The sequence below is a fragment of the Nycticebus coucang genome, chromosome 18 (assembly GCF_027406575.1).
Source record: "Nycticebus coucang isolate mNycCou1 chromosome 18, mNycCou1.pri, whole genome shotgun sequence".
Taxonomy (NCBI): Eukaryota; Metazoa; Chordata; class Mammalia; order Primates; family Lorisidae; genus Nycticebus; species Nycticebus coucang.
In genome coordinates, this window is record NC_069797.1 from 68,561,600 (window position 1) to 68,582,051 (window position 20,452).

The 20,452-nt window shown below is 35.0% G+C and overlaps 1 protein-coding gene across 5 annotated transcripts in view; it reads right to left on the reverse strand.

Annotated features, from left to right (window-relative positions):
* The window catches only part of ABCA6 (ATP binding cassette subfamily A member 6), a 75,263-nt gene that overhangs the window by 41,369 nt on the left and 13,442 nt on the right, over positions 1-20,452 (reverse strand). For all 5 annotated transcript variants that reach the window (XM_053570861.1, XM_053570862.1, XM_053570858.1 and 2 more), the window contains exons 4-12: positions 19,752-19,956; positions 17,651-17,809; positions 15,435-15,538; positions 14,456-14,682; positions 11,580-11,721; positions 10,660-10,845; positions 6,892-7,039; positions 5,372-5,540; positions 1,962-2,020 (exon numbers count right to left, since the gene is read on the reverse strand). In XM_053570861.1, coding sequence (XP_053426836.1) covers positions 1,962-2,020; positions 5,372-5,540; positions 6,892-7,039; positions 10,660-10,845; positions 11,580-11,721; positions 14,456-14,682; positions 15,435-15,538; positions 17,651-17,809; positions 19,752-19,956 — 1,399 coding nt within the window. The remainder of the gene's footprint in view (positions 1-1,961; positions 2,021-5,371; positions 5,541-6,891; positions 7,040-10,659; positions 10,846-11,579; positions 11,722-14,455; positions 14,683-15,434; positions 15,539-17,650; positions 17,810-19,751; positions 19,957-20,452) is intronic.

Here is a 20,452-nt window from a genome sequence, read left to right on the forward strand (position 1 = left end):
TTTCCTTCTTTTTTTTTTTTGTAGAGATAGAGTCTCACTTTATGGCCCTCGGTAGAGTGCTGTGGCCTCACACAGCTCACAGCAACCTCCAACTCCTGGGCTTAAGCGATTCTCTTGCCTCAGCCTCCCGAGTAGCTGGGACTACAGGCGCCCGCCACAACGCCCGGCTATTTTTTGGTTGCAGTTTGGCCGGGGCCAGGTTTGAACCCGCCACCCTCGGTATATGGGGCTGGCGCCTTACCGACTGAGCCACAGGCGCCGCCCAGTATATGATGTTTTCAAGAGTACAATAAAAGTGATACTGGCTATCCTGGAAGTGACCCATATTAACCAGAAAAATGAAGCATAAGCCCCAGTTTCCTCACCCATAAAGAGAGAGATGTTAAAATACTTCTATTAGGATTAAGTGAAACAAGTTTATGTAACTCACGCACCATTGTTTCAGCCAGCACACACAGAGTCCTCAATGAACTTTAAGTGTTTATTACTATTTTTGTTGTTATTCATATTAATTATACATTGTTCGTAGGAGTATGAATTCTTATAATCTTGGAGAGAAATGATTCCAAATATGAATTGAGCATCTTAAAAATATGATTTCTTTGAATAACTCTGCCTCTAAAAATTTACATTCAGAAAATAATGACATTTACAAAAACTGAACAAGAATATTTATTCTGGTATTTTTTAGGATAGTGAATAATTGGAAACAAACTGAATTTCATACACTAGTGTGTTAACTAAGTTGATCATGGCTATCTGTACAATGGAAAGGTATGTAGCCCCTGAGAAACAAGCTATAAATAGGGGATTTCAAAAGTGTGCCCCCCCAAAGTGTTGCAATTTGCGATGGGGATTAGCCACATGAGGAGGGGAAAGTTGAAAGAACACATCACTCCTCACTACTTCCCAAGGAGCAAATCCACCCAGTTGCAATTCATACATATTTTATGCATTGATGTCCAATGCTTTTAGTTTTACATATGCTGCTTCTTTTAAAATATGGAAGAAATTCTTAAAGAAGCTGAAGTTCGGAAAAAAAATAGGTTTTATGAGTATAAAGGTAGCTCATAAAGTGCTTGGAAATTTTAAATTATAATTTTAAAATTACTTAAATACAACCTGCGCTTAAATTTAAAAAAGAAATCATAGATCAAAATGGCATCGAATGAGAAAAACCACACACATCCATTAAATTCTCAAAGACCTAATCTCAAAGGAATAAATAAGATTGAATTAAAAGATGTCACATTTATTAGAAAATAAATACAAGATGAACACAATGAACAGAGAACTTTCAACCCCTAGGGGGGTTCGAGGACCTTCTTCAATAGCTTTTAAGCTTCTGTCTCTTGTAAAAATTATTACTGTCCCTCCTAAAAAGTACTTTTAACAAAAGTAAGCTGTCCTCTGTGAAATGTAGCTGCTCACTTTGATGTTTGCTTAAGTGTCTGCTATAGAAAACCATATTTGTTAGACTATTTAGTATCAAAATACGTTTGTTTATTTAAAGTTACAGACCATGTTTGTCATAGGATATTAGCTTGTGAAATTGAATTCATAGTCAATGGTTTTGTTCATCTCATTTTAGTTAATCTCACTGGTACATACGAATTATAGAAATTCCCTGACTACTCTAAAAAATTACCAAGTCTGTTCTTTCCTCAGAGCAAGAATATATAAAATAATGTTTATAGTAGATATATGTTTTAAAACAAAGTGAAATTATAGTTTTCATTATAAGATCCCATTTTGGCGAATTTATAGACTTATGAAATACCTGGAAGAATTTTACAACAAATTCTTAAGGTGATTAATGTCCAGATGTTAGATTGTTTGTATTCTTTTTTTCCTGCTTATCTATATTTTCAAATTTTCCACACTGAATTATTTCCACTTTTCTGTGATAAAGAAATTAAGAAGAAATTAAAGAAATTATAAAATAAAATGTTTTTCTTTACCTTTCAATGCTTCCACTTTTCCAGACTTTCCTTTATATTCTTTTTTAACATTTCTGATTCTGAAATAACAAAAGAAAAAATTGCACAAGTTATGAATAACCCCAGTCAGAGATAGATACAGCCAACAACTTTATGTGAAATGAGATTGCAGAACCAGTTTATTCAGAAAGGCAAAGACTGATTTTTGATTGATAAAATCCCTTGAGATAGAAAATAAAAGAGTCTGTGTAGAAAGTTACAATTTGACTATTAGTATTTTGCCTAGAAAAGTAGAATGCGCTGTTATTATCCTCACTTTCTTCCTGTAGCCTTATGAGGGATGGTTCTTTTGCCCTATTCTAGATCAGCTCATTTACCTGAAGTTTTCAACCATCATCTTGTGTCCATGTCTTATATCAAGTCCTCTCTGGTTTCTAACTCTGCTTCAATACAAACAAATTTCTTTCATCCCCTTATTTTATAAAATCCTCAAAAGTGTAAACCTGTCATTTTCCCATCCTTCCCTTTCTTTCGTCTTCAATCACACTCTGATTTCTGACCTCATCACTCTCGTGGACCTCTTCATACTGAAATCATAGTGACCTCCTAATCACCAAATGTAGCAAATACTTTCCATCCTTATTTATTGGATTATGAGTCCCTGTAGATGACTTCCTCTTTGTTAAAGGTGTCTGCATCTCTCCTAATTGGTTTTCTTTTTTTTTTTTTACCATTACTTAGAAGTTTGTATTTTATTTTATTTTATTTTTTCTATGTTCATTTTTTTTTATTAAATCATAACTGTATACATTGATATGATCATGGGGCATCATACACTCACTTCATAGACCATTTGACACATTTTTATCACAATGGTTAACATAGCCTTTCCAGCGTTATCTCAGTTACTGTGCCAAAACATTTACATTCTATATTTACCAAGTTTCGCAAATACCCCTGTAAGATGCACCACATTCTAGACTCTGTCAATGAGTTGCCTCATTGGGTCTCATGGCTTCACCACTAACCTATCTTGACCCCATACTTTTCACTGACTCACACAGTTAATGTGTTGCTGGTTCAAGCTCCTCCACCCCCAACCCCCACACACACACCCTCTAAATCAGTGGCTAGCAAACTTGAATGCACATTAGAATTCCAAAGGGAACAGTGGCCCGGGGGTGTCCCTCAAAATTCCACACTAAGTTCACATTAATCGATCAGGGGGAAGGCTGGAGATTGGGATATACTTTTAAGTTCTTCAAATAACTTTAATGTGAAGTCAAGTTTGAGAATTAACTGCACTAAAACTGTATATCCAGAACAACTCTCCCTGCATTGTCCCTAAACCCATCTCTATACCATTCTGGATCTTACTCAGCAGCACAGACACTCAATTACTCTCTTCTTAATTCTTACTCAGACTCCTCACCCATTCAGTTACCATTTCTTGGAAAATTTAAGTCCAAAATGATTCCGGTCTCAGAACCCTCTTAAGTTCTTCACTAATTCTCCTTTTGTTTACTGCTGCTAATCATTTCACCCACTTCTGGTTTATTCCCCTAGAATCCATCCTCCATTTAAAAAAACATTTTAAACTATTATTTTGAAAACCATTTTATTCACTCCTTAATATTCTTCAGGATTTCCTTATCAGCCTCAAAGCGAAAGCCAAGGCTATTTTGTACATGAAGTCTGTCCCGTGATACCTGGCAGCATCTTCTGCCTCATATTTTATGTGTAAGAACCACCAAACCATCTCTTACATCTTGCACAAAGCTTAGCGGTCCTTGTTTTTCCTGTTGGGTGTGCCATAACATATGCATGTGAATGCCTGCACTCACATGTTTTCACGCACACACAAATATATATACACAAATCCACCTTTATATATTTATGCATGTATGTGTGTGTATATATAATCTGCCTTATTCTTAAAGAATATACATTGCAATGTCATAAGAGCAAATAAATAAGTAAATACAACCACAATATACTTCAATGGGAGAAGGATAAATTAAAGTGGTAAATTCATATCTTAGAATATTATATAAAAGTTAAAATTAATGCATTAGCTTATAGTTATCAATATGAATACTTCTCAAAAAGCACAATGTTTAGTCTAAAAGCCATCTAGAAAAAGATAGTACTATTTGATACCATTGATAGATTATTTTTAAAACATACACAGCTGTAGCAGGCATTGTTTAGGGGTGTAAGCACATGCTCTAATAGGTGAAGATGTATGTGGAGTGCCAATGCCAAATCCACCATTAAGATTAATTCTGCTGAGGGAAAAATAATAATACAGAGAGATCAAAGGGTGCTCTAGACAAACATATATTCATCAAAATTTAAAGCAAATATTATAATTACCTTTACATGTGTTTAACCTGGGTGGTGACTATGTTAACTTGAAAAGACTAAATTTCTTTATAACTTATAATCTTTTAAAGAAAAATATATGTTCTCTTCCTCAATTTCCCTAAACTAGGGTATTTGACATGCCTTTTGACAACGTAACACCTAGTTAATATCTCTACCCCATATTGACCACATCATCCAGATGTAAAAGATCACAGACTCGAAAGCCGGACTGTCTGGACGCCAATCCTAGCTCCCTATTTATTAGTCACATGACAGTGGGCAGGAAACTTGACCTTTCCACACTTCACTTTTCTCATTTATAAAATGGGGAAAATAAAAGTACCTACCTTGTGGGTTTTTTGTGAAAATTAGGTATACAGCTGGTACATAGCAAAAACATCTGCTAAACAAATAAATGGTTAATATTTAAAGCTCTGATTTTTTTTAACTTTGTTGCAGATTTTGTAGAAAAATCTACAGAGCTCTTTAAAATCCACTGATGCCTGGGCTCAATCATAAATCTCCTGAGTTAGAATCAGTGGAGGTAGGAAGAGGCTGAGAGCATAGATATTCTAAGTGTTCCTCATACGATCCCGTTACACCACATCCCACAATAACCCTACCAAGTGAATGTTACTCTTGTTTCATGGAAGACACTGACACACAGGAACACCTGCTTGTTCTTCCAGGATTACACATGAAGTCAGAGACAAGTGTGTAATTAGAATTTACAAATTTTTGATTCCAAATTTCTTACTTCTTTTGCCGTACTGTATAAACCAGATGAAACAATGGAGAAAGGGGTTCAGAGAATGAAAAGAAGTTTTAAACAGAGGTGGGGGACAGGAGACACAAGCAGAAAGGGAGACAAAATAAATTACAACAAGTAACATCACCCAGAGCTGCTAAGGAGAAGTTTCCTTTCAAGTAACAGAAGTTTGTGGTGGTAGCAATGAACAGTTTCAAGTGATGTTGACAAAAACAAATCTCTTTTCTTGCTGCTGTTGCCTAATAATTCCTTACCGTTGCACTCACAGATTAGCGTAACTGTATGTGAGATTTACCTGATGGCCTCTTTTCCTCGAAATTCAGGAGCTACTGGCTCAAAATAGTCATCAGAGGGATGCTCAGGATCTACTTCTTTCTCAATGACCTTATTGTCAGTCCTTTGGTGGTGAAAACAAGATGATGAATTCAGGAAAAACAATGGAGTACAACGGCACTCACTTCCATCTAATTAATCAAGAGGCAACACAATATCAGATCAGTAATATTAACACAGTGAACAAAGAAGGCTTGCTCACAACAATGCAGAATGTCTTAAACTTTCAAGCATCTTAGAAAATTTATTTTTCTTCTAACGTCCTACCTAGAAAAAATTGTTTTCCTTCTAGCATCCTAGTTATTATTGAGAAGGAAACTTGGGAATGAAGTAAACAAAGAAAATTCAAAGGAAATGACATATTGTAAAAGTTAAATAATATAATAGAACTTTCAACAGGATATAAATCAAAGGTTTAAATAAATACGATCTGTAAAAAAAAAAAAAAAAAGCCATTGGAAGAATGAAGGAAATCAAGTATTTGGGAAAAACCAAAGACTTAATATAGCACATAAAAATAATTGTAGACATGTTCTTCAAACTTAAATAATTTGACTATGATATACCACTGAATATAATACTGAAATACATATACTCATGTGGAGATACGTGAATGAAAAATATGTGGGGAAATACATTTGTCCAGGATAAATTTATGGTCTATTTTCAATGAAATTCTTTTCAGATTCTAAAAAGACAAAGTAGTATTTATTTATTAAGGGCCCACAGATCTAAACCATATGAAACAGGAAGACAGGAATATATAAAAGCAAATATACTCAAAGTGGAAGAAACATATAAAATAAGAGGATAAATAAGGTTGTACAAGGAAAAAGGCATTCTGATTCTAGCATGTGTGAAGAAATTCTGGACTTATGTGAAATTTGGGGGCTTTTGCAAGATAATCAACTGTGCAATTAATACATTTCTGTAAATATGAACAATATATTACAAAATTGATAATAACAATAATAATTCAAAATAAATATTTATTAGGAAGCACTTCCATGGTACAATGGCCTTAGACCAAATTTATTTCATATTATTCTGATATAAATCCTAAGTGTCACTCTTTAAAAACACTTACAGTGAAACTATTATAGTAATTAAATGATGTTACATTTTGAAATTGCAGCATTATTTAATTACTACGTAATTATCCTATGTACTATAATTATCATTACTACACAGGGTGGCCATAAAGTTCATGTGCAATTTAAAATAGTTTAACCTAGCAAATTGCATATGAACTTTATAGCTACCCTGTATAATTAAAATATTATATCAAAATCAGAAGAATAATTGTTTTTACATAAAAATTCTCTTGGACCATTAAAACTATGAAGTAGAAAGAAAGAACTTACTGAGTCTAAGATGAAAAAGATTTATTCTTCATTTTTAAAATACATTCCTATAACCTTAAAACCATATTCAATGTAATCAATAACTATAGAGGTCAAAGAAAAATCCAGTACTGCTTACAAGATAGATTTTTGTCAAAGTATAATGTTAATATGAAGTAGATGAGCCCATCCAAAGCCAATACGAAAAAAGTTGCTATCATTGTATATGAGGCTCCCGAAGGGTCAGGGAAAATTTCACCATTCATATTATAATCCATTTGGATGACCTAAGATTCAAACAAAAATAATAATAAAGGTTTAAATTAAATGAATAATTAATTTGGCATAGCAGCAAGAATTATTAATTTATTAACTAGCTTTTTCAAGAACCCCTTATTAGTTACCAGTGAAATATGTAAATAAGATAAGCCATTAGTAAAACTATTTCCATTTCACAGTGATCAAACAAATATTAGAAGTTGACATTTATTTTAAAATATAACATTTTAAGTATAAGAATTTAATTGTAACAAATTTTCTTATTTTCATAAAAACATTACAATATTACAGAACATCTATTTGATGCAACAAAGGAAATGTAAGTTTTAGAAAGAATATGAGAAATTATTTAAAGTACCTAATTTGGGTAACAAGAGAAATTATTTCCTTTTCTAGTTGTTATTGCAAATAAGGTCTGTATTTATAATTTTCCCATTTAATAACAGGTACTATGTTCTAGGAATTATTAAACTTAATCTTCATTACTGCCCTCTGAGATAGGTCTTATTATTTTTATCTGCATTTAACTATGATGAAATTGAGGTACTATAGTCAGTTACTGAACTCGCCAAAGTCAAAATCACACAGAGAAAAGTAGCACAGGAAGTCCCACTCCCAGTTCTGCTGCCTCACCCTACACACGGTACAACTTCTCAATCTGCATTTAAATTACTGCACGACAAAGTTGAGTTTATCCTAGGAATGCAAAACTGGATCAACGTATGAAAACCAATCAATGTAATTCACCATAAAACAGATTAAAGGGAAAAATAATGTGAACAATCTAATAATGCAGTAAAAGCATTTCAGAAAATTCAAAATCCATGAAAAGGAAATCTCTTCACAAGCTAACAAGACATATAGCTTCCTTAATCTGGTGAATTAGATGCACCAAAAACAAGAACAAGCAACATCTTCAAGGCAAAATGTTGAAGGCTTTTCCTTTGCCTACATCTCTATTCAATCTTGTACTAGAAATTCTGACCTGTGCAGTAAGGCCAAAAAAATAACTTAAAAGCATAAGGACCACAGAGGGGAAAAATGTAAACTATTATATTCATAGACATGATTATACTTAACTCCAGTATAAAACCCAGGAAAAAATATTGCCATTAATAAAGAATATAGCAAGAATACTGGGTATAATGTGTCTATATTAACAACAAACATTTAGAAATAAGAATTTAAGCACAGAGATTATTTGTAATAGTCAAAGCCTTAGAAGAAATCAAACAAAAATGCACAAGACCTCTGCACTGAAAACTAAAATGTTATCATTATTATTTTTGCAGGTTTTTTTTGGAGCGGGGGTGGGGTGGCAGGGTTAGGTTTGGCATATGGGGCCAGCGCCCTACTCCTTTGAGCCACAGGCGCTGCCCAAAAACTAAAACATTTTTAAGGAAAACTGAAGATGACCTAGATGAATGGAAAGGTGTATTATGTTCATGGCCAAAAAAGATATCAATTTTTCTCAAACTAAATTGAAAAATTCAGCTGCATCAAAATCTTAATAGTTTTGCACATGTATATGTATGTGAGCATATAACTTGATTAACTAATTCTAAAAATTACATCTCTACGAAGAAACTCACATAGACAAGACTCTCTTGAAAAAGAGAATAAAGTGGTAAGATTGTTTTACCAAATATCAAGGCATACTATAAAGCAAAACAATGAAGATGATGTAGCAACAGTTCAAGGTCAGATGTGTGGGCCAGGACATGATGGGTTGATTTATGATAAAGAAAATACTACAATTTACTGGAGGAAAGGCTGATCTTTTTGATAAATGGAGCTGATGCAACCAAATATTTATATAGCAAAATTAATGCTTCTTCTACATAGACATACACAAAACTTACTATGAAACAGATTTTACATCTAAATGTAAAAGATAAATCGATTAAAATTCTAGGGAAAAAAGTAGGAGAACATCATTATAAGCTTGGTGTAGGGCAGGCAATAATTTCTTGTATTGATACAAAAACATTCTACACAAAAGAAAAACTTGAAAAATTGCACTTTATCAAAATTGTAAACCTCTCTTTATCAAAAGAACCACTAAGACGGTCAAAAAGCTGGCAATAAATAACTGAAAAATGTCTGATATCTAGCATTTTAAAGAATGCTTACTTACAAAGCAGTATCACAAAAATAGAAACATCAGTGAAAAATGGGCAAAAGACTAGAATAGGCAATTTGCAAAAGAGAAAATCAAAAAAGCCATTAAGCATATAAAACAGTATTCCACTTTACCAACAGAAAAATGCAAATTAACACCTCAACAGTATGTCACAACCTATTTATCAGAGTGGCTAAAATTTGAAAGACTGGCAATACCCAGTGTTGATGAAGTTTTAGAAAAACTGTTTCAGAGTAAATTGATGCAACCACTTTGGAAAAATATTTGATGGTAGTTACTTAGATTAAGATTTGTATACTCTAGACTCCAAGATTTGTATACTATATACTCTAAACTCCAAAACAAATGACCATATTCATGTGGAAGAATATTTGTAGCATCTTCATTAAAAATAGTCAAAAATGAAAAATTATTGTCATCTGTCAGTAAGAAAATTGATAGTACATTCACACAGTTCAACACTATTTAAGACTATACTACAGGTACACGCAAAGCTATGCTGCCACCTAAAAACACAATTTGGAGTAAGATAGCCATTTTTAAAAAAACATATTTTGTGAGATATCATTTATATAAAGTTGAAAATAAACAAAACTAAAAACTTGTATTTAAAACACATACTTACATGGTAATGAAGTGCAAGAAAGTGATTATCATAAAACCTTTTACTTTTATAATGTAGTAATAGAATAGCTTTGAAGGGGTGGCAGCATTTATACTTGTTGATCCAGTTTCTAGGTATTTTGGCTACTTCATAATTATTTGTTAAGCTGTATATTTGTGTTTTGAAAGTTTTTCATATTTGAGCCGTAATTTATGAAGTAAAATATTATACACAAGGGCTTAAAACAATACAATTTTTTAATAAACTTATAAACTAGCATAATGTTTTCATTATGTGACGGGAAAACAAAAATAAATGTATGTAGAAAAAACTAGAAGAAAATGCTTCAGATTGAAAATGTATCTGAGTGGTAAAAATCTGGAGGATTTTGTAATGTTTAAGTTTTCTTGTGAGATGACAGTTTTCCTACAATGTAATAACATTTTCAAATTTAGCTTTTGAGTAGAAATTTGTTATGAATAAAAGCTTTTATTCTGAGATAATGTGGATTATTAAGAGTCAGGAATTATCAAATTCTTTTTTTTTATTTGTTTTTTTCTTTTCTTTTTTTATTGTTAAATCATAGCTGTGTACATTAGTGCAATCGCCTGTACCCATTCTAAGATGCACCATAGATGTGGCCCCACCCATTACCCTCCCTCCACCAAAACCTCCCCCTCCCTTCCTCTTCTTAGCAAAGTATGTCAGGAATGGAAGAAAAAGTATCCAATGTACTCAGCCCTACCATGAAGCTAAATTATAGCTTTCACATGAAGACTATAACCCAACTATAGCACAAGACTATGGGGAAAGGGCCAAGGAAGAGGAATTATCAAATTCTTTTGAAATTTCTATAACCCACCAATTAACGGTACCCTTACCTTAGTCATTCCAGCAGTAAACGCAAAGGGACTACATATACTAAAAATCCATTTCAGAGATGAGGGAAGCTGTTTATATAACTCAGGGAATCCCAGACACCCCCAAAAGAGGGTAAGGAGAAACACAACCAAATTGGTGAGGACAGCTTTCTTTAATAGCACACTCATCAGGAACACTAAAGCTATCTGAAAGAGGGAGAAGAGGTTTAGGTTTTATACGTATTTAGTTTACTGAAAATCATAGGCTGCACAATAACATAAGCATCTTTTTATCATAACACTAATATGTATCAATGAGAGTGATAAAAATTAAGGTATAACGATTCATTCTTCTCTCAATTTCCTTATTTGTCCTCCTTGAATGCTGGGCTTTTGTTGTTGTGGAAAGGGTGAGAAAAATGCTGGAAGAAGATCTGAGGATAATGTAGAAATCCAGATTTGGAAAAATCTAACAAAGCTGAATTAAAGTACAAAGCAGAGGCGTCGCACACTCTCTGTAGAAAACATCCTAAAAGGTGGAAGAAATTAGAGGCCTTCTGCAGAGGGAAGAGGGGAGTGAGATAGCAGAATATGAAAGGGAGAAAAGGAAGGGTGATTGGCTGCCAGGTGTGGGCACCCTAAGGAGAAAAGTATGGGTCCAGCCCTCAAGAACATCCTCAACAGTCATCTAGAAAAGCTTTGAAAGAAATTTTTTTCTTTTTGATGCATTAGTTCACTAATTCAGATCTTTTTGCAAAAAAAAAAAAAAAAAAAAAAAGAGGTCCAATTTTATATGGCTACATCACTTAATCTATAGGAAGTTCCTTAAGCATGCAATGGACATGAAAGAAAATCCTTGTGGTAACATACTAGGGAATTAATATTTGCTCATATAGCTGAAGTATAAAGCACAGAAAATAGTAATAGACTTATAAACTTACCAAAGACAAGCCGTATAAGAAAAAGAGTATGAACATGACCATGAAGCCAGTCATGACTATAATTTGCATGGATGTTATGATAACTGTAAGGACTATGGAAATAATGAAGAAAAAGCCAGCGTAGATTAAACCCCAGGAGAACCTAATAAAAACAAAAAGGTATTCAAATTATGTAAACTTTAATATGAAATATTTAAAATATTAAAAAGCATCTAAATAACGATGTAAATGATTACCCTTATATTCCTAGATTAAAAGCTATAATATTAATAGTAAGGCAGACACACCCTGTGCACACTTTTCTGATCACAATTCTCCTTCCATATAGTTGCAATGAATTTTTATTACTTTTGCTATATATGTACACAGAGATGATAGATACTGAACATGGGCACCAACCAATGGGAAGGGTGCCTTTAAGGTATCAATTGACTACAAACAATGGCAGGCTGTGCTGTGCCTATCTGTTAAGCGGTTCAGTTTCAACCTGTATACATGTTTTGTGTACACAGCATGAACACTGTATAAACAGTATCAACAGTATCACACTACCTGCATCCTTCTACAAGTTTCCTTTATCCAATCAACATTAACAATACACACATTGTTGTATAACATTTCATTGTATGCATATGATCCAGTATTCTCTTGCACGTGGGAATTTAGGTTGTTCCCCCTTTTTTTTTTTTTCCTATTACAATGTTGCTGAGAACATTCTTGTACTTGTCTATTTCAGGAAATACATAAAAATGTCTCTAAGTATTCTGAATGTTCAGCTTTATTAGATACTACCAAATTCTCCTAAATGCAGAACTGGAAGGAGATTTAACAGCTGAGGACCAATCAAGTGATTCTACAGAGATGGGGGGCACATCATTCTTGGAGCTCTCAGCAGGCATTACCTCTATTTTATAATTCCATTAAGCCCACTTCATTCTCCCTATTCCTTATTTCTTTACTTAAACTAACATAAATTCTATGTTGAATTAAGCATCTCTTAATGTTCATGATGCTTTGCTTGACGTGTGCTAGTCTTGACATTTCATGAAGTCATTTTTAAGAAACAGTACTCGATCTTAGATCTAACAAAACTACAGAGTGTCTTAACCCAAGATTCTCATTTTACAGATAAGGAAACTGCACTGCCTGTCATTAGTTAATGAGTTAGGGACACTAAGTAAATCAGTCTCAATGCTCAGAGGAAGCTGCAGGCCTTCTCTCTGTCCAGAGCTCTTTCCTCTACTTAAAATTGCCTAACAAACTAAGACTTCAACAGCTGAAGAATATAGCAAAAGTATTAAAGCCAAGACTTTGCACCAACATGTCCCAGAAGATCATGTTTACGCTAGGTTTACTGCTTATTTGACTTCCTTTGAAAGATTATGCCATTAAAATGATTCAGCCTGTGTTAGATCAGCATTTTTGAAAAGCACACCACAATCTTCAGAACCCATTTCCTGAATACAGAAAGAGAACTACTTTAGCTAGAACTCAGAAACCACAGGGTAGGAGAATTACAAATAAAGAAATTACCTACAAATTACCATGACTTAGAAAAAAGAAACCTGAGGAAGAAGATGTTAAAAAACCTCTTTCTAAAAGCAAAAGTATTCAGACATCCCACTTAAAGAATAAATACTGATTATACTTCACATTTACTACATTATGAAAAGAATTATCATAAAACGTATTTAGATACCCTGCACTTAGTAGAAACATTTCAGAGTCTTTCTCCGCTTAGGTTTAAGTATGCACGTGTGAATTCATTTTGCTTAGTTTTAGGTTACAAGCATACTATGAATCATTTATCCTGAGAATTAATTCACACCCAAATTTCCAAAGCTTTTCTAACTTTAATACAGGCTGACTCACACTACCCTTATCTTCAGTAACTGCAGTGACACAAAGGCCCTTTTACAGAGTTCCCTCCTAAGAGAGTCTGTGGGTGGCTCTAAGTCCATTCTTTTGTATTTCCCTAAGTTTCACTGTAAAAGTTTTCCTTCTCTCTTTTTTATTTTAAGACACAGTTTCCTCTTTTTCTATTTTACAATTTATGTGTGTATATAATAGAATTAAAATTTCCTGTTAACAAAAAATATTTTATAGAAGAGTAAAAATTTTCTAGACCATAATTTTATTTCAGGGAATACATGAAATACAAAGAATTGTTTAGTAAATAATTACTTAAATATTCCATGTAGGTCTCCATCCATAAGGAATATTTTCGTGATTTGATGATAAAATAAGCAATTATTTTTCTTTTTCCTAGATAGTATGGATTTTGTCACTGATAGTACTGCAGAACTCTCTGCTTTGACCTCTTGTAAGCTTAGAGCTTGTATGATTTGGGTTTCTGCTACTTACCTATTTATTATCTTGCAAGGTCTTTATTTCTACTCTTTAATTATTTGTTTTAACTTTTAACATTTAACTCCACCAAACTGTATTTAACTGCTCCAAAAAATATATGCCTGGTAGCCAAGCCCTTGAACACAAGTTAGCTTTTATGGGATTATACTTACTTCAACATAAGAAAGGGTGAAAAAAATCAAATGTTTAACTGTGGGCCAACCTAGGAAAAGGCCTTCTATCAGAGAACTTGGCTGGAGTCCCAACTTGTGCTCTCTGGCCTTCGCTTTCTTTGTTTAAAATTAGGTGATCATTCCCCTAACAACAGGGTTGGCTTAAGACCCTCCTGGTACAGAAAAAGTGCTTAGCAAATCGTAATCACTATTTTGCAAAAATTTAACAATGCACAAAAGAAAAAGCAGCCAATGCTTCAAATTTAAACCATCATGTTCTGAAACAATAACATTTTTTCATTGCTTCTTCATTTTCCTGTTTATTAATTTGCACTACTTGAATTATTCACTCACCAGAAGGCTGAATCTTGTAGTCCCATCACTTTCATCAAATCCTTATACTTTTTTCTCTCTTTTGTAACATTGAGTGATAGAAAATATGTAAGTGGGGAAAAATAAAGCAAGCAGTATAAAATAAATAACTCATTTTGAATAATATCTCTAGAAATAAAAGGTAATGTCTTCATAGTCTCAGCAGTAACTGACATCAAGTTCTCCATCACAGAGTGATTTGTTGTGATCTAGAGAAGAATTTAAACAAACATCATCATTATTCCGAGGATAGAAACTGGCAAAATCAGAATAAACTCTGTAGCTTTTACAAATGTCAATTTTCTGAGTTTTATTTTTGTACAACAGTTATGCAAGATGTTACAGTGGGGGGAACTGGATGCTAAAAACACAGACCTCCCTGTACATTATTTCTATGTTTCCTGTGTTTCTATAACCATTTCGAAATTGGTTTGAAGTTTAAAAATCAATAAGCAATTTCTTTTCCTGGATACCTGGTTCATTATACATGTATCACCACAAGAAATCCTGAGCATATGTCATTGCTGTGGTTTGAAGATGCCCCCTCTAAAATTCATGTTGAAACTTAATCCCCCCACCCCCCATCCCACCCCCGTTGTGGTGTTGTTAGGGGGTGGGGCCTTCTGGAATGTGGTTCAGTCATGATGGTGAAGCCCCTGTGCATGGGTTGCTCCCTTCTGACAGGGCTGGAGGGAACTGGCTGAGGACCTGCATGCCTGTCTGCTTGTCTACACGTGAGGACACGTAGTTAGTGCCTTGCATGAGCAACGGGCCTTCACCAGACCCCAAACCTGCCAGCCCCTTGATCTTATACTGGGTCTCCAGAACTGTGAGCAACAACATTTCTAGTCTTTATATATTACCTAGCCTCAGATATTGTGTCATAGCAGCACAAATGAACTGAGGCAGTCATCTTTCATCAAAACCGGTAATTATTAGAACTTTTCAATGAAGCACTTACTTCTATAATAGCAGCGTTAATGGCAGTTTGTAGAGTAGTGAATCCTCTAGTCCAGTACAGGTTCAACATACAGTGAAACCCTTCATATCCCTGCCAGCAAGGAACTGTAAAAAGAAACAAAGAAAAGCACAACCAACTCTATGGATGAGGTAGTTGGGGAACATGAATGAGAATCCAGGAGAAAAGCTACAGGAGACACCACCAGTGAGAACCTTTTATTTTATTTTTTGAGACAGAGTCTACTTCTGTCACCTGGGTAGAGTGTTGTGACATCACAGCTCGCAGCAACCTCAAACTCTTGAGCTCAAGCAATCCTCTTGCCTCTCCCCCCCTCCAAGTAGCTAGGACTACAGGTGCCCACCACAACGCCCAGCTAAGGTGCTCAGGCTGTTCTTGAACTCCTGAGCTCAAGCAATCTACCTGTCTTGGCCTCCTGGAGTGCTAGGATTTCAGGCATCAGCCACTATACCTGGCTTACTAGGCAGAACTTTTAACTACATAGAAAAAGAAAGCAAATTAATGAAAATTCTTCACAACATGATTTTATTCGTGCAGATCACAGCATACTTAGAAAGTCTTAAAAGGCAGGGTGCTGTGGCTCAATCCCAGCACTTTGGGAGGACACGGTGGGTGGATTGCTGGAGCTTAGGTGTTCAAGAGCAGCCTCAGCAAAAGTTAGACCCCATCTCTAAAAAGTAGCTGGGCATTGTGGTGGGTACCTGTAGTCCCTGGGGCAAAAAGGAAAGCTTAAGCCCAAGACTTTGAGGTTGCTGTGAACTGTGATGTTACATCACTCTACAGAGGGCAACAAAGTGAGACTCTATCTGAAAGAAAGAAAGAATGAGAGAAAGAAAGTCTTAGAAAATAAAAAGGCAAAACAAACACTCTGCTCCAGCCATAACAGACTCCTTGCTATACCTCAAAATGCTAAATGCATCCCAGCATAACTTTTCTCGAACTTTGAATGCTATCCCTCTGGATACGTGGCTCACCTTTCCCTTTATTTTTATTTCCTCTCACAAATAAACCTCATCATAGAAGACCTTTCTGAACACCATAAATAAATTATCGAATATCCCTGCTATATTTTACTGTGTTCAGTATATTGTTTCCTCCATCCCCTGTCCTTGGCTAAAATGGTACCCGCAAGCAGGCTATGTGGTTTGTTCATTTCAATCCCCAGGACTATGAACAGTACAGAGCATATAGCAGGCAGTTACGAACAGAAGGTGAAGAACCAATTTTATTAGTCACATCAATTCTACTTCTTAAAGTGGCCTCTGATCCCCTGGACTCTCTCCCACTCAGCTGCCTCCTCTGGGGTCTAAGCCACTATCAGCTCATTGGCAGGTTTCGTTTCCTTCTCCAAAACCCCTGTTCAATCTATTTTCTTGGCTATATCTTAGAAATCTATGTCTTTGCCCTGATTAAAGCACCCCAATGGCTTCTCACTGCCCAGGGACATTTGTAAAATGCCACAGCCAGGGGAAGCCCCCAGGTGGCCGCCCAGATCCCCATGGGTGGCCCCTTGACCGAATTCAAACTTTACAAATGTCTTTATTAAAAGGATTTGTTCTGTAAAATTTGGATTCAGTCAAAAGGCCACATACAAGGGTCCAGAAGGCCGCATGTAAGTACGTTACTGCTCTTCTTCCAGATCTACGAACAAATGTCTTTTCTCACCTCTGGGCCTTCATCTGAAACACGAGGCTTCCAGCACCTCGAACTGGTATTTCTTCCAGCCTCAGTTTTGTTTTGTTTTGTTTTGTTTTCTCAAGTTCTCTCACAAGGTTTCATGGTCTCAGTTTAAACATCATTTCCCAAGGTAGGACTTTCCTAATCCCACAATTTATTAGGGACTCCTGGCCAGAGTCCCTGGGAACACTTTCCTTGTACTTTTGTTAATTATTCAGCGTCTTTCCTTCCTGCTGACCTGGAATCTCAACTGAGGCTGGGACCTCTCAGTGCTCATCACTCCTGCATCCTTTGACACATGCACCTGTGAGCTCAAGAGATACATTTTGGATGACTCTACTTTTTTTGAGAGTCATCCTGTAGTGGGAGCATACAATTGACTTGGGAATAAGCTCAGCAATAAAATGTACTTTGTCTATTTTCTCACCTGCCATGGAAAGCATCTCTGTTGCCCATCCCCACCTGTTCTTTATGTTGAAAACATTAAAAATGTCATAATGATATTTTATATCAAAAGTCACCTGAGTGATACTCTTCTATCACAAATGGAATTTCATATCCCTGAAGAAATTTTAACTTATAAGAGAATATGTCATTAAAGATGATTCCCGCAGCATAAAAATTTTCTTCAAGTATTTTATCCATATGTTTTTCATTTGGTACCCCAATGACGCTTCTTTCTATGAAATATAAAGTAAAAATAGACATAGAAAGTTATAATAGAGTTTCACCAAAACAAAAGATGATTATTCTACTGTACCACCATGTATGCATGGTTTTTTGTTGTATTTTTCATTAGACTTAAACTAAAATCATTCTCCATTTAAAACAAACAAATTAAAAGGCAAGGAAGTTGTATTTTAATGTTTTAGATTCTATTATAAAATCAGAAGACATGCATAAAAATTAAATGCTTTCATAATGACAGGTATCAGGGCAAGTTTTAGGTAAATAAAAAACATTATGCCAGAATAAGAGAATGCTTGAGAGAATTGGGGTTAAAAAAAAAAAAAATAGAAGTAGTCGTTGTAATTGCAATACAGTCGGGGAATCTATATTTCAGATTAGCTAAAGCAATTTACATGATTTTTGCCTTCTGTGGGAACAAGAAAACAAAGTAATTCTATTTCTTTTTTTTAAATATAATCACATTAATATAAAATTCTTAAAAATGCAAGAAGTACATAGTGACAGGAAACAGGTGTTTGTTTGGGTTACGGTGGGGAGGATGAAGAAACTTTTGATTATGGACAGATACGTTACTTCTCTTGACTGTGGGAATGTTTTCACATACTAAGTAGTCAAAACCGATCAACTGTACCTTTTGAATTTTAAATATGTATAGTTTACTGTGTTTTGATTATACTTCAATAGACAAATGTTATAAAACATTCCTATAATTGTGAAGCAACTCTATTTCTAAGAGCCAGAAATTTCACTTGTTAGTAATTGAGAATTAAGCAATACATAGTCAGCAGTTTGCCCATTAATGAAACAGACATTTTATGTATCCCGGTTATATAACGACCTCATTTAAAATGAAGATCTTTAAAGACATTTACACATCATACAACATGCACAACAGAATAACCTTCACATTGTCTAACCATGACCTAATTTCCTTTAGTTAGATAATTTTCTTGAGCTGTAAAGCTTAATCATTGCGTTTCTGTGTTAAAAAAAAAAAAAAAATTGAAAGGTGAAATTGATGGCACCCAGAGATGAGAGACTGGAGCAGAGAGGTTCAGGCCAGGTTTATTGAAAGGAGAGGGCCTGGGCAGGACTAAGATGGCCTTGGTGCCCAGGGGTGGTTAAAGACCCCTTTTATATGGGATTCTAGGGGGTGGGCATATTTGACAGTCCCAGGAGGGCTTTGGTAGGTTAGGGTCCTTTTTTGGGAGGGTGAGGGGGAATTAGGGGTACTAACTAGGTCCTTTGTATTTTTTGTTTTTGGAGGACAGGAGAAAAAGATGGGGGAAGTGTTTGTGTAGGAGACACCTTAGGTCCCCCAACAACACTTACCAATGGTTATATTATTCCTAGACACTATTCTGCAAATCTGAAAGTATAAATCTGTTGTTTAGTGATATTGCAATAGAAATGTGGACCTCCCTGAACTAGACCTCCATTGAGCTGAAAAAAATTCAAAGGTGGGGTGGCGCCTGTGGCTCAGTTGGTAGGGCACCTGCCACATATACCGAGGGTGGGGTTCAAACCCGGCCCCGGCCCCGGCCAAACTGCAACCAAAAAATAGACGGGTGTTGTGGTGGGCGCCTGTAGTCCCAGCTATTCGGGAGGCTGAGGCAAGAGAAGGGCTTAAGCCCAGGAGTTGGAGGTTGCTGTGAACTGGGTGAGGCCACGGCACTCTACCAAGGGCCATAAAGTGAGACTCTGTCTCTACAAAAAAAAAAAAAAAGCGAGACTCTGTCTCAAAAAAAAAAAAAAAAAATTCAAAGGCTAATTATTGTGAGAGAAAGAAAAAAAAACCCCAAATTTGTACCATCTTGATACTTAAATTATCAGCATATTGTATCACTGTTACTTCAAATTAACATTTATACATCTTATCAAAAGATTATGAACTAATATCAATAATTCTTTTTTTCCCATGAGTACACCTACCTTTCAAAAGAAGAGAAAATGCTGTTTTATTCATTATCTCCTGGGTTACATTGGAGATGGGTGTATACACAACCATTCTAGAAGAGCTGTTGAATTTATCTACCCTTCCCAGGTCAAAAGGAGGTATTTCAGGAAACTGGGCACTTTTTAGAAAATTTGAAAACATACCCAGAAACACTCCTAGAAGTATTGAAAGACCCCATTCCTATAACACATTAAAAGAGAAAAAAAAATAGGTTGTGAAAAGCTCAGTCAATACATTAAAAAAAAAAAAAAAAAACTTTTGAAAACAAATTCCAGTTTTGCCATAAAGTTAGCTTTTCTCCGCTCTTTACTTCACAGAGCAAGGGGAACCCAATGAACGATAAATACTGAGACCAGCCATGTTTATCATTCTCCAATACTAGAATAAGACATTTGCATTAAATCATGAACTACTGGAAAAGCTGTCATAAAAACTGACAGGATGCCTAAAAGGCTGATGATCTCTATAGGCACCAGCGGCCAATTGTAGAGTTTATAAGACATAGAGCATACCATGAGCTCTAGCTCATGGTGGCTAATAGCAAAAGTATTGTCAGCTGGAATATTTTTTCATTTAGGAACTAAAGAAATGAAAAGTAACGGAATGGTAGAGACTACTACATTCACTATTCACCGGAATCAATCATCTCATCCTCTTTGGTGTACTCCTAAACTAC